Source organism: Marmota flaviventris, chromosome 4, assembly GCF_047511675.1.
Source record: "Marmota flaviventris isolate mMarFla1 chromosome 4, mMarFla1.hap1, whole genome shotgun sequence".
Taxonomy (NCBI): domain Eukaryota; kingdom Metazoa; phylum Chordata; class Mammalia; order Rodentia; family Sciuridae; genus Marmota; species Marmota flaviventris.
The window spans coordinates 14,834,983-14,850,002 of record NC_092501.1 but is presented as its reverse complement, the minus strand read 5'-3'; the positions used below and the strand labels follow the sequence as shown (position 1 = coordinate 14,850,002).

Genomic DNA, 15,020 nt, shown 5'->3' with positions numbered 1-15,020 from the left:
TTATTGTGGTAAATATGTATAATATAAACTTATCATTTCAATTATTTTTAAGGGTACATTTAAGGACATTAAGGACATTCACACTGTTGTACAACTATCAACACCTATTCATCTCCAAAACATTCTTATTTTGCAAAACCACAACTCTGAACTCGTTAAATCATGGCTGCCAATTTTCCACCTGCTTAGTGCCTGGAAACCAGCATTGTTTTGTCTTGGTGAATTTGAGACTTAGGCATCACATTTTGTAGATCATAGTTTTTATACTTTTGGGAGCAGCTTACTCTTAGCATAGCATATGTCTTCACAGTTCATCCATGTTGTAGCGTGTCAGAATTTTGAGGTTTAATAACATTTCCGTTATATGTATGTGCCACATTTTGTTTACCCGTATATCCATCAACAGCCACTTGGGTTGCTTCTGCCTTTTAGTTATTGTGAATAATGATGCTATGAATGTGGGTACACAAATATTGAGTTTTTGATTTCACTATTTTTGGGTACATAGTATAAAGTGAAATTGCTAAATCATATAGTAATTCTGTTTGAGTTTTTAAGGAATTGCCATACTCTTTTCTATAGAGACTGCACCAATTTTACATTCCCACCAGCAGTGCATAGTTTCTACTTTCTCTATATCCTTATTATTTACTTTTTAAAAAAAGATAATAACTATCCTAAGACTATCCTAAGGGTATTATGAATATTGTATTTGCATAGACATTTTACAGTGAGTTGTATGTTTATTGTTTGTTTATGTCAGACACATGTTCACTGCCAAGATGTTTGCTGTGATAACATGTGGAATATTTACATAAAAAATTGTGGCTGGGGAAGTAAATAATGTATAGTATCAAGTACATAGAAAAACTAGGTTGCAGATTATATTACTGTTCATAATTTTTAGAACGGTACTATTTGTAAGGAATTTAAAACTTTACAGGAATTACAGATTTTCAAATTTAATAGTAAATTTAAGTAGTATTGACATATCATCTTTATTTTTATTTATCACATTATGTTATGATGACACACTTGGTTTAATTGAAACATTCCATAAATAACAGAATGAAACCCATACATTTGTGTTAAAATGCACTTAATTAATGAAATACTTATATTGCTGATTTATTCCAGTTAGCCCAAATCAAAATGCAAGGCCATGCAAAAAGCCATGCTCTCTAAGGACGTCCTGTTCCAACTGCACAAGCAATGGCATGGAGTGCATGTGGTGCAGCAGTACAAGGCGGTGCGTCGACTCCAATGCCTACATCATTTCCTTTCCATATGGACAGTGTCTGGAGTGGCAGACTGCCACCTGCTCCCGTAAGTGTTTACCTAGAGTGACTGTTTATTTAACAACAACATAAATTATATTTCTGTGACAGAACGAGGAATAAGACATTTTAGGAAGTTTCAACTAATGAGGAAAAAATATTGTCACAGCCATGTTTAAAATCTGCTAGTGGTATTAGCCTCTGATTTGTATTGTATCATCATTTTGAATTCCACTAAATATCTTTCCCTAAAAATTAACATTTTGCCACATTTATAGTCTCTTCCCTCTGAACTCTTGAGTGTAGATTGGAGGTGACATGACACTTCATGGCAATGCTCACCTCAAGAATCACATATTGCTTTGTTGTTCCTCTTTAGTGTCCTTTAATGTAATACAGTTCTCCTGTCTTCTTTTTCTTACATGACTTTGATATTTTTGAAGAATCTTATTGTCAGTTGTTTTATAAGGCTGTAAATTTGTATTTGTCTAATTATTTTTTTATGATTAGATTCACATAAGCATTTTTTGATCAAAAAATATCAATGTTGATACACATATTACAAATGCAGGATGCAGAATCTTGGTGTCATATGGAGAGTCATGACAGTAGAGAAGCGCTGGACTTGCTGTGGGTTACTCTTCAAGAGAAAGCTCTGTCCCTTGCTGGTCCCATATTTTATATGGAGTACAGGATAAGGATACGTCTGACTGAAGTTTTGATACTGGGTATCCTGTGGTTATGAGAGTGGCTCTGCTTGCCAAATAGACTGCATCAGAATGCAGCTGCCAAGGGAATTACATCACTCTTCTTATAGCACTTGGTGGCCTGGGGGGAGTTCAGAACCTGTGCAGCTCCTTCTGCTTGGGAGAAGGTCCTTGCCCTAGCTAGTACTGTGCTAACAGAGAATATGGTTTGTCTTCCCATAATCCTGTCTCCCATACTGAGGCTGATCAAAAATGTGCCTGTCCATAGGGACCTGAATTAATTGTTCTGTTCATATTCGGAATTAGAAAGGTGAAAAGGTAACTCTTGCTGCTCCTGCCACCCACTTCTCAATGTTGCATCCATGTCCCACTCATAAGGTACTGTCCATCTTATAATTGATCTAGATTTTTTTAAAAAATAATATGCTTTGTAGGGGCCCAAGAGTTACCATTTCATCACCACAGGTAGCTGTAGAATTATCTGAGATAGAGTTGGTGTCCAAATTTATGTTCATCCAGGGCTCCTTGATTTGAACAAAGCAAAACATTCATTTACTTGCTAAGTGTTAACAGGCATAGATAAAATGAAAGGAATTTTTTATTCTTTCTCAGTTTTCTATTTCTCAAATTCTGAGTGTCAAGACAGAGGGACCAAGAGTCCTTAGAATTTATTTTTTTTCCAGTACTTAAACCTGTAAAAAGCAGAGTTTGAAATGATTGCATTCAGTGAATACACTGGTGTGTTTATGCCAGCCTCCAACGCAATTGCAGTTATAGTTCAGCCAAAGGGGACACAGATAATTACTTGGGGTGCAGTATCTGTTAAACTCAGGCATGTGTTCATGGTTGAAAGTTATTAAATGGACAGAGGAAGAAACTATTTCAATTCTCTACTAGAGAAACCTCTCTAGGAGATCTTTATTCCAAGTTTAATTCCTTTTTCTTAAAGATAGCTCTCAGTTCTCCACTGTCATTATCTTGCCTCTCCTCCCATCCTACAACTCTTTTAGGTCCAGTTCAGGGTTTTGTATCAGTTCACCAGCTTCCTTTTGGTCCTTTCTGCTGGGATGGGGCCACTTAAAGGTTTTCTAGGAGTGTGGGCCATAACTTAGTTTTCCATCTAAATTTCCCAAATATCCTCAAGATTTTCTTGTAAGACTGATGGCTGTTTTGTATTCCTTCCATAGAAGCCATCAGTGGCAACGTGATTGTGATGAGGTATAGACAACCATCCCTGCAGGAGCTTGCATCCTTCCCATCCACTGCTCTTCCTCTCTTCTCCTTCTGAGCTTTAAAATTTTGCTTTTAAGAGGTAGGCTGTTCAAGTGAGCAGTAAACAACTTGATAATTCTGGGATCTCTTTTGGTGGTGAATCTATTCTATTGTTTTTTGAGGCTTGTGAGTGTCTGCTCACTGCTGGGATCTAGTGGCCTCCGGAAAACATGGCCTTGTAGTTATTATTAGCCCTTCTTGCTTGAATGACTTATCTTTCTACTTAGAGGGAGTCAGCTGTGTAGACAGTGCCAGGTGGAGACTCACTGGCTTGTTCTGGCTTTTGGTCATTCCCAGGGAGGATGGCTCCTTGCCTGAGGAATCTAGTCAAAAACCAGTGTTTACTCCTTATGGGTACCACTGTTGCTTATAGAGACAAAAAAGTGACATACTACAGTCTAGAATGCCCAGCTGAAGTTGTACACACCTTCTCTCCCAGGCTCTTGTCATAAGCTTAGAATGGGCATATCTGGGTATATTATAGGTTGAGCTCCTTGTTGCTATCTCCTTTTAGGGACTTTGTATAGACACTGAGGGGTTGTTGGTCTGAAGTAGCTTTTGTAGCATAGAAATCATCTTATAACTAGAGGCCAGCTGCTAGGGGAGTTGACTATCAGGGCTGGAGACTATTGAGGAGATGAGATGGTCTTTAGCCTCTCCTATCCTAAGTGGTCCTCTTTGTCTTTCCACAAACATTGATGTTAAGTGAAAGAGGCCAAACATGGAAGATTAGGTACGGATAGAGTTCATTTAGATAATATTAAAAAATGGACAAAACTAAACTGTATTGTTTAGGAATGCATATGTAGGTGGCAATAGAGTAAGGCACAGACTTGTTCTCATAAATGTCAGGTAGTAGGTAGTTCCGGGAGAAGATTGGGGTGCTGACTGGGAAGTGGCAGAAGGGAGGCAATGTTTCACTTTCAAGCTGTGCACAGGAACAGAGTGTTTATTTATAATACTTTATTAGTCTCACATTTTTCTTTATGTTCTACTCCATATGTGTGATATATTTCACTTTAAAAAAGGAAAAAAAGGTAGGTTAAATGAAAGTTTCTAAGCTTTTATTCTCTTAAGAACTAAGTTACTTAGAGTGAAATCTGAGTTATCTTCTCTGTCATGTGTGCCATTCCTGTGGCTGTGTAGGCTTCATTTGTGCTGACGATGTCAGCACTACTATAATGGTTGTTTTTGTTGCAGAGTTTTTAAATTATATGGTCTGTGCATCATTGTGGGGAAGAAGGGTATTGTATCTTACCTCAAGGCAGCCTCCTATTTCTGCAAGTAGAACTTACCTGGCACTGATCCGCTTTTTGTGAAAAACAAATTTATTTTCAATTATTATTATTTTTTTCTTGTACTTTTAACCAGCAAATTTGTACTGAGTTTTAAAAAAAATGCCAAAAAATAAAATTGTGACTAGGGGTGAAGATGACATTCTTGCTCAAAATCTAAGAACTAAAGCAACTATTATTTTTTCAAGTTGTTGACCTTTGGATGATGACTTTTTCATGCTTTTAGCTTCATATATATATATATATATATATATATTTATTTTTTGTGGTGCTGGGGATTGAACCCAGGGGTTTGTGCATGGGGGGCAAGCACTTTACCAACCGAGCTATATCCCTATCCCTAGCTTTGTATCTTTTTATGATTAATTATATATAATAGATTTATATTATCATTTTCTACTATAGGTGCCTGATTATTTAACATTTATAGTAATCTTTAAAAAATATTTATAGTTTCAAATAAAGCATTATTTTAGAAAAGGTCTAAGTTTCATGTTGCTTTTAGAAAACTGTGTCAGTGATTGGTTTTCTGGTAAAAGGAACTTAAGGGAAACTCATCTTTGGAAATGAGAGGCAAATGTGAATTTAGCAATATTCTCCAGTTACTATATTGCGGCATCAATGTTTAAAATTCACAAATTGAAGAAAGGAAATATATTTCAAGATTAATTTTGCCTAACGGCTTCTGAGAAAGCTTTGTTAATAAGTAGGATTATTAATAATTGATAGCTTTAAAATAGATGCTTTATTTGTGAAAATGAATTTCTAAGGGCATTATTTAAAGTAATAATAGAAGATTTAGTTTTTAATATATAGAAGTTCAAATGAAAATGAAACCAAAGTGAAATAGTAAAACTAGAATAATAAGAAACTTGAGAATATATTTTTCACAAATCTGTATTTCTTTTTTCTTGGTTCCGGGGATTGAACCTAGGGTACTTAACCACTTAGCAGGGTGTTGCTAAGTTGCTTAGGGCCTTGTTAAGTTGCTGAGACTGGCTTTGAACTCTCTATCCTTTTGCTTTCAGTCTCCCTAGCTTCTGGGATTACAGGAGTGTGCCACTGTGCTTGGCAAAAATTTGTATTTCTTTTAGTATTTGGTAGATTTTATTTACTTGTCTAATTTAAAACTTGATATTTCTTTACAATTAAAGGCAGTCATTTCTTAAATTTGATGACAGTTTTCTTGTGGATTGATTTTTCCAATCCTTACACATTTAAAAAAAATCACAATGAATATTTTATAATTTGACATTAAAAGCCCCCCAAATAAATAAAATAAAATGATTGATTTAATGTTCTTTAATTCAAGTATAGTCTCTACACTATCCATAACATTAAGGACAATAGCACAGCATATATAACCTTTCCTGTAATACTGTTTTTTTTTTTTTTTGATTTAAAAAAAAATGACAGCGGAATGCATTACAATTCTTTTTTTAAAACATTTATTTTTTAGTTATAGGTGAACACAAATCTTTATTTTATTTTTTTTATGTGTGCTGAGGATCAAACCCAGTGCCTCATGCATGCTAGGTGAGCGCTCTACCTCTGAGCCACAACACCAGCCCCTGTATTACCATTCTTATTACACAGTATATACCATGATTTTTTCATATTTCTGTTTGTATATAAAGTATGTTGACACCCAATTTGTGCTGTAATACTATTTATCTGTAAGAAAAATATAAAACAAAAATCTGTTAGTTTTTGAGTCATTATTAAATACTAAAAAAATGATTTTTTTTAAAAAAAGTTTTTCAACAGTACATGTTATTTTCCATTCCTGAACCAAAATGAAACCAACATTACCCTATTCAATAGTTTTATATTGAAAATGAAATCCAAGAGACTTAGATGTTGCTTTGAACATGACATTTTATAACTTGTCCTTAAATCCTAAAATTGATTAGATAAACAAAACTAAAAGATTAATAGTTTGTCATTCAGGGCAAGAAACCCAGGATTCTTTAACCTAAGATTTCCCTACCTGTTTAGAAAGCACTAGCAGGAGTGTTGTATTGAGAATAATTTAATTTGTCTGTAATGCTAAGATATCTTAATGATCATCTTTCCTTAAAAATAATTCTAAGATAAAATTTGTTTTCCTAGGAAATACGCATAGGCTATAGTATATTAGAAATCAAATTTATTCTGCGTAAGACCTAGGTAAATTTTACTGCAAACCATCACATGATAGTAAATAATTGGAATGTGAACATACCATAACTAATTTGATTTTTGCATTATGTCCTATGAATTATACAGCAAGCCAATATAGTTTTGAGGACAATGGGAGTAAACCAGTTAATAGTACCATGGACTAAGTACATAGACATAAGAGAAATATTTCAAACCACATAAACTAAGGAGGGATGGCAGGATATGAAATGTTCATTTTTATTCTAAATGAAGTGTCATTCACTACTGGGCACTGTTGGAAGAAATGTGAATTTCAAAGGGAAAACTCTCCATACTAATGAATTATTTGTCTACAAGGTTAACAATAGCTGTTTGTGTTCAATGACTCAGAGTAGTCTTTCTTTTTTATTTCTTATTAAGGAAATATAAGAGGTAGTACTTACTCTCTATCTTCTTTTATCCAATCTCTTGAGATTGGATAAAAGAAAAGAATTCACAAAAAAGAATATCATCATTGATAAATTCTTCAGATCTTTAATGTTCTAGTGTGTATACACAGCTACCATAATGAGTTCCTGATATTCATCAAGAAACCCACACCATTCCTATTTATAGTAATCTGAGGAACATTTTTCTTTCAGCTATGTTAAACACTGAGTGCCAGCTAAGTTGTTAATACTACACTAATGAAACTGAGTCTGCCAGAAATTTACCTTGTTTTTCCCCCCTCTGGACTTTTCTAGCAAGTGATAGAAAACATCATTCATGGTGCTTTAAATGTATATCACTATTTTTTTTAATAGATAAACAATTCTCAAATAAAGTATACCAGTCATAACAAAGTAAAAATAAAAGAATTACAGAATATTTCAGCCCAGTATAGGATGCTGGGATTAAAGCTTAAAGCATCACATAGCAATGATTATGAATATGATGTCAGACTTTCATGACATCACAACAATAGTAAGTGTAGCAAGTCTCATAGGTTATACCTCAAAAAGTTGAGCTTCAGCAAATCAGTCTTGGAGAGATATCCTGTAGCCCTGAAAGAGTGCACATAGCTGGTTGTTACTGAAGCAAGTATTAGGTTCCTTTGTTCCCACTCGGTGTGCTCTTGGGGTGAAATTGAGTTTATTTATATAAGCAAATATTAGTATTTTGGACCCTTGGGAAGAGCATTGGTTTTGTGAAGCAGTCTAAATGGGGTTCAGGAATCTCAGGGAATGGGCAGGCATCACTTATACTTGATGTCCAAGGGGAAAGTGCAGAGGTTCTCATTGAAGGACCCGTAGAATGTATAATAGGGGTGGCTAACACAGCTCTGTATCACAGACAATGGTACAGCTCATTTGTAGGCACCTGGATCAGCTCCTGAAAAGTATTAATAGTGAGAAGGTCCTCAGGAGTCTCTAAGTTTTGACTTCATTTTTCTCCATGTCATGATTATCATCCCCTTTTAAAAAAACTGCCCAATTCAGTTCATTTATCTCGTCTTTGTTCATTATATATATTTTATTTGCTTGCCAATTCCTATCTCATAGATACTAGTGCAAAAATACATTAACTTCATTAACTATAATTGATGACACTATCTTTTTTCATAATTAAGTTTATTTTTCCTTTAGCTTACAATTCTATTTGACTATAAAGTCACATAACATATTTTTTAATGTTTCTATCACACAGCTCAGAATTGTTCCGGATTGAGAACCTGTGGACAGTGTTTAGAACAGCCTGGATGTGGCTGGTGCAATGATCCTAGTAATACAGGACGAGGACACTGCATTGAAGGGTCTTCACGGGGACCAGTGAAGCCTGCTGGGATTCACAGTAGTGAGATGGTACTTGACAGCAGTCTGTGCCCTAAAGAAAGAAACTATGAGTGGTCCTTTATCCAGTGTCCAGGTAATCAAAATGTGATGAAAATAATTACAGTTTATCCTTGAATGAACCAATACATTATAAAGTTTTATTGTTCATACCATTGTATATCTTAGAGTTCTCTAGAAATTCAGTATACACACTGAAACTTTATGGTAAGTATTGTAGTGTTGCCTGTAACATCTGTGAGTCATCTGGCCTTATTTTGAAAGCTGCCAGTGGTATTCATTACTAATCAATTTTGAAGAATTAAATGTAATTTTTCAGGGGCTTACTTCATAGGAAATCAATACTTATGCTAAATATAATCAATCTTCTTGAAAATTAATTTATTCAGACATTTTTATAGAGTGCCTACTTGTGCTAAAGAGTATTTTAGGTATTAAAGTCACAAAGATTAACGAATTAGACTGAAATCATTGCATTTATGTAACTCATTTTAATTAAAATTCATAAAATTAATTTCATACAATGAAGTTAGAATAGTGGTAAGTGCTAGTATCCAAATAAAGGAAAGAAGAGGATGAGGCTTGCTATTTAAAGTAGATTGAGAAAATACCACACTAAAAAGTGAAATAAACACCTGAAGTAGATGAGGGAACAAATCACAGGGTTAATTGGGTAAAGAGTGGTCCAGAAGAGGTAACAGCCTGACAAAGGTAGTTGGGTGAGGTGGTTTATTTGGGAGATGATTTTAGGAGGCATAGTGAGGGAATGAAGAGAGTTTCAAAAAGTAACCAGAAAACTAATAATATGTACATTATGAATCTGGCTACCACACTGGGAAACTGGGACTCAGACCCACCAAGGACTTACAAAGAACTATGTCGAATGCTCCTCAAAATTAATCCCACTGAGGTACTGGGAGGCTGGGGCATATAACCACTGCCTCCTATCCCCCACTGGTTAAGCAATGTTCTTGTAGATGTTAATTCCCTGCTAGTTCAGAAGTATATCAGCATGTCTGACCAATAACTTTCCCTGGCACAAGTGAAAACCCTGAGGCAGAAAATAGAGAGATGCTGCAGAACATGCCTTAGATGAGACACTGACAATGTACAGTACTGAGACCAGATGAACCAAGAGAATGTGGCACATATTGTAACAGTACCCTATACAAAGACTATGTTATATATATATAAAAAAACAATAACATGGATCAAACTATTGATTCACAGAAAAAGATAGATGAATCATAAATGTATTTTGCTTAAAGGAATAAGCTTGATCCAATGACTACAGTTTGTATTATTTCATTTAGAAGACAATTTGAAACAGACGAAAGTATGTGGATGAAAAATTAATCAGTTATTTGCTAGGAGTAGTGTTAAGGATTGATTTTAAGGAGACATCACTGTGAAATTATGAGGTACAGAACTTCTGGGGGTATGTTACTGAGATAGTAGATATGTAACTCTATGCATTTATCAAATCCATGCTTTATGCTAGGGATGTAGCTCAGTAGTTGTTTTAGTCAGCCTTTTCACTGCTGTGACTAAAAGACCTGAACTGAACAATTTTAGAGGAGGTAAAGTTTATTTGGAGCTCATGGTTTCAGAGGTCATAGTGCATACACAGCAAGTTTTTTCCTGGGGGCTTGAGGTGAGGCAGAATATCATGTGGAAGAGTGTGGTAAAGGGAAGCAGCTCACATGATGATCAGAAAGCAGAGAGACCCCACTTGCCAGACACAAAGTATATACCCACTACTTCCCCAATGCCCATCTCCTCCAGCCACACCCTACCTGCCTTTAGTTACCACTCAGTTAATCTCATCAAGGAATTAATTAAGGCTCTTATAACCAGATACTTTCACTTCTGAATGTTCTTGTATTGTCTTATACATTAGCTTTTGGGGGACATATCAAATCCAAACTCTATCAGTGATAGAGCACTTGCCCAGCATGTTCAAAGCTCTATGTTTGATCCCTATGACTATCCACCCCCCTCCAAATTCTTGCTGCATATCACAAATTTAAAAATAAGTTAACCATGAAGTTAGGGGATCCCAGGTTTGAAATGTAAATTGTGAGAATTGAATCTACCCATATTATTGCAAATGCCATAATCTCACAAAAAAATGACTTACTTAACTTTTGGAAAAACAGTGTTTTGATACTAAAAGGAGAAACCCAAACATAAATACACTGTACTCTGGTAAATGTGTTTCTCACAGGTACAAGTTAACAGTTTCTAGCAATACTTTATTTGTATACTGGATTTGAACAAATAAGTAATTTGTATTTAATGGGAGCTAGGCTTCTTACTTTCAGAGAAAAGGTTAAAAATAAGCAAAGAGTTAAGGCTAAATGAACTGTTTGGTGCTAGATAAAAGCCTAAGAGAGTAGTATGAATTCATTTTTATTTTAAAAAGTACATAGAAGTAAATATGTGTGTGTGTACATGAGTTAGTATTCATGCAATTGTTTCCTAGCTCTGTTTGTTGAGAGGGTCTAGAAGCTTTGACAGCCATCAGTGGATGTATTAAATAGATGATTAGATATAATTGAAGAGATCATTAATAAACTAGAAGGTAAATATGAAGAAAGTGAAATTCAGAGTTCAGAAGAAATATATATTTCTTATATATAAAGGAAAGAGATTAATTTAAGCAATACAAGATGCAAAGTATGAAAATAGGTTGTTAAAGATAGGGAGGATATAATGAAAAATTCTGAATATTTTTAATAGAAATTTTAGAAGGAGAAAATGGAAAAGGGTAGAACGGTTACTACCATCCAGTTCAAATATAAAATAGGATTTGCTAGGAAAATTTTGTAATTCAAGAGTTAGAAGAATGCATGTGATTTCATAAATTCTTTGAATATCGAGAAATTTGTGTTTAGGTCAGACATAATTGTTCTGCATGCAGTGGCATTGCAGAAGAAAAAGATATGAACCCTACAAGTCTCTGCAATTTTTTTTTAAGGGACGAGCAGGAATAATATATGTGACAAGAGAAATGAGTGCTTCTTTGTCAAGAAAAAATTTCAGTTAGCAATGATCCAGAGATGGTCTCTGGAGTTCTGTGACTGGTATTATCATAATTTTGCATTGAGCATTCAAAAAGCAAGAATAGAAAAGTATAGATACAAATTTTTATGATTACCTGTTGTCAGTGCTTATGATGAATCCATAGTAGTTAAAGCAGTGTAGAATTGGTACAGGAACAGACAGATAAATCCATGAAAAATGATAGAAATTGTAAAAACATGCCCACATTAAAAACAGTCCTTGACTTAACATGGTTCTACATAACTATTTTTTGACTTTACAGTGGTATGATAGCAATAGGCATTTGGTAGAAACTCTACTTTTAATTTTAATCTTTTCCAGGCTAGGGATAGGCACAATACTCTTGTGATGCTGGGCAGCAGCAGTGAGCTGACTTCCCAGTCATCCATGCTGTCACTAGGGTGAACCACTGATACACTGCAGTGTACAGTGTTGCTAAGCTGAGAAGTTGGGTAGGTTAGTTGTATTAAAAGCATTTTTGAAGTAAGGCTTTTTTTTTTTAACCTTAAAATGGATTTATTGGGATGTAATCCCACCATGATCGTGGAACATCTGTGCTTATGGTTTCTTTGTTCTTTTTGTGTTCTTTATGAAGCTGGGTACTTCATAAAGGAAAGAGATTAATTTAACTCATAATTTTAAAGTTCAGGATCAGGCAGCTCCATCTGTTCAGCCTCTGGTATATCACAATGTGGCAGAGAAATGGAAAAGGAAACTGCAGTGTGTAGAAGAAGCCAAGCACACTGGGTGGCCTTGTTTTATAACATCCTCTCTTGAAAGAACTAACTTTGTCCTGGGGGAACTACACTGATCCCTTCTAAGGGTACTGCCCTAATTACCTTCCAGTAGGCCACACCTCTTAAAGGCTCCATCATCTCAACACCACCACACTGAGGAACAGGCTGCCAGCATATGAACTTTTGGGGGCACATATCCAAACCATAGAATATGGGGAAAAAAAAACAATGACATGCAACAGGCAAGGATGGTCTTTTGAATAAATGATGCTGGGTTAGATTAGATCTCTGAAATTTGTATCTAGACCCCTATGTCATATGGAAAAATTAATTCCATACAGATTTTGAATCTAAACGTGGAAGCTAAAACAGTGCAACTTCTGGTATATGACATTAGCATGACATTTTTAAGAACTTTGAAGTAGGGAATGCTTTTTTAAGCAGGATACAAAAAATCAACTATTTGGAAAATTATGATATAGTGTACTAAAATATTGAGAAATTCTATTTATGAAAAAGCATCATTGAGAGAGTGAACAGAGTAAGCTATAAGATGGGAGAAGGTATTTATAATACATACACCTCACAAATAAAACTTATCGAGAATTAAGATTTTTCACAAACCAGTAATAAAATGTATAATAGAAATATGGGCAAGACACTTGAACAGGTACATCACAAAGACAATATTCAAAAGGCTCATACATTGATAAGGTGTTTAACTTCTTTAGTAATGAGAGAAATGTAAATTAAAAGCACATTAAAATGTCACCGCTCACCTACAAGTATATTTAAAATGAAGTGGTAATTTTTAAGTGTTGGCATTAATGTGGAACAATTGGATATTTCATATTCTGTGTTTTGAAAGTCCAAATGGTAAATATTTTGGAACTATTGTGTAGGGTATGCTTGTGATCCAGGAATTCTGGGTGTAGCACACCAGGTAAAAAATTTGCCTGGGACTTTACTTTATATTGCCTCTAAGCCTGGATGATTTTACATTTTTAAATGGTGGAAAGAAGAGGGAAATAAGGACAGGAGGAATTTGCGACTGTATTCACACCATCTGAAATGTTTATTCTCTGGTCCTTTATAGAAAACATTTGCCAACTCTGCTAGAGGTTAATACCCAGCAGAGAGTTACACAGGCTCTCCAGGAGAGATGTACAAGAATGTACATAGCAGCATGGTTTCAGTAGATCGAATCTGGAAGTCACCTAGGTGTTTAAATATTAAGAGTCAGATCAGTACAGAAATTGGAACAACTCCATATACTGGAACAATGAAGATGGCAGGAACAAATTTGTAACATTGAGACAAAGAAGCCAGACACAAAACAGGACTTGGTCTATTAATCAGTCTACCTAGAGGTCAAAGATGGCAAAACTATTTGATGGATGAAAAGTCAGGGTAGAGGGGGCTGTGGTTGTGGCTTAGTGGTAGAGTGCTTGCCTCACATGTGTGAGTCATTGGGTTCGAGTCTCAGCACCACATATAAATAAATGAATAAAATAAAGGTCCATCAACAACTGAAAAAAATAAAAAAGAAAAAAGAAAAGTCAGGGTAGAGCCAGGTATGGTGGCACATGCCTGTAATCCCATTGGTTTAGGAGGCTGAGACAGGAGGATTGCAAGTTCAAAACCAACCTCAGTCAGCAATGGTGAGGTGCTAAGCAACTCAGTGAGACTCTGTCTCTAAATAAAATACAAAATAGGGCAAGGAATGTGGCTCAGTGGTTGAGTGCCCCTGAGTTCAATTCCAAGTACTGCCACCAACAAAAAATCACGGTAGAGATTACTTTTGGAAGATGGGGGCTAGTGATCAGAAGCATGCCCAGGGGAATTCTTTTATTTCTGAGAAGTATTTATGAATCATAGTTTTAAATATTAATTTTTTTCCATTTCTGCCCATCTTTGTTTCTTCCTTTATTGCATCTTTCTTGGTTGTTCTCCTTTTTTAAAATGCCTCATTAAACTTTCAGGGGAGTCTGTTCTTCCTTTTGTACTTCATAAAATGAGGTACTTCCCCCCTCATTTCTTACCAGAGTTTAGTTAACACTGTTTTCTTCTTTCTCTCTTTTATATCTATTCTATGTGTAATGCTTGAACTTCTGATTTAAGATGGGTTCTTAAACACTCTAATGTTGGCTTGGTTGTATTTAATTCTGTTTGGAGAGCTTAGAGTCTTCTGCTTTGTGTTTGAATTTTCCAGAGGAATATGCATTGATTAGAGAGTGATGGAACTGGTTTCTTATTTTTTAAATAATAACTATAGATTCACTAAATTTTGGGGGCACTGTTTTAATTTATAAGATTCCTAGTTTGTGGTAATATCCTCTGCAGGAGAGTAAACATTTGGTGATAGTGTTAAGGTTATATGTGCTCTGTACTCTGAATATGGTGTTTTTTAATTTTTTGCAAGAATTTAATTTTTTCACTATATTTTTTTATGCCTCAAAAATCCAGTTACCAAAAGGCCTTTCCCTTTTGTGCCCTGTACTTTATTTGTCCCCTGACACTAAACCTGAGACTGCTCCTTCAAATTGGGCCCACATTTAAGTCTTGTCCTTATAGGGGGTGTCCTGGTCTACAAGGACTGCTGCAATATTTCTCTTTGTGACACAGACCTATGTATCAATTTTAGACTTGAGGCTAGCTCTACTCTTTTCTCTTTTCCATGGTGTATCTAGGTAAA

The 15,020-nt window shown here is 35.1% G+C and overlaps 1 protein-coding gene across 1 annotated transcript in view; it reads left to right on the top strand.

Moving 5' to 3' along the window:
- Positions 1–15,020, top strand: part of Atrnl1 (attractin like 1) — a 716,444-nt gene that overhangs the window by 170,389 nt on the left and 531,035 nt on the right. The window contains exons 17-18 of the mRNA XM_027930106.2: positions 1,138–1,326; positions 8,380–8,598. Coding sequence (XP_027785907.2) covers positions 1,138–1,326; positions 8,380–8,598 — 408 coding nt within the window. The remainder of the gene's footprint in view (positions 1–1,137; positions 1,327–8,379; positions 8,599–15,020) is intronic.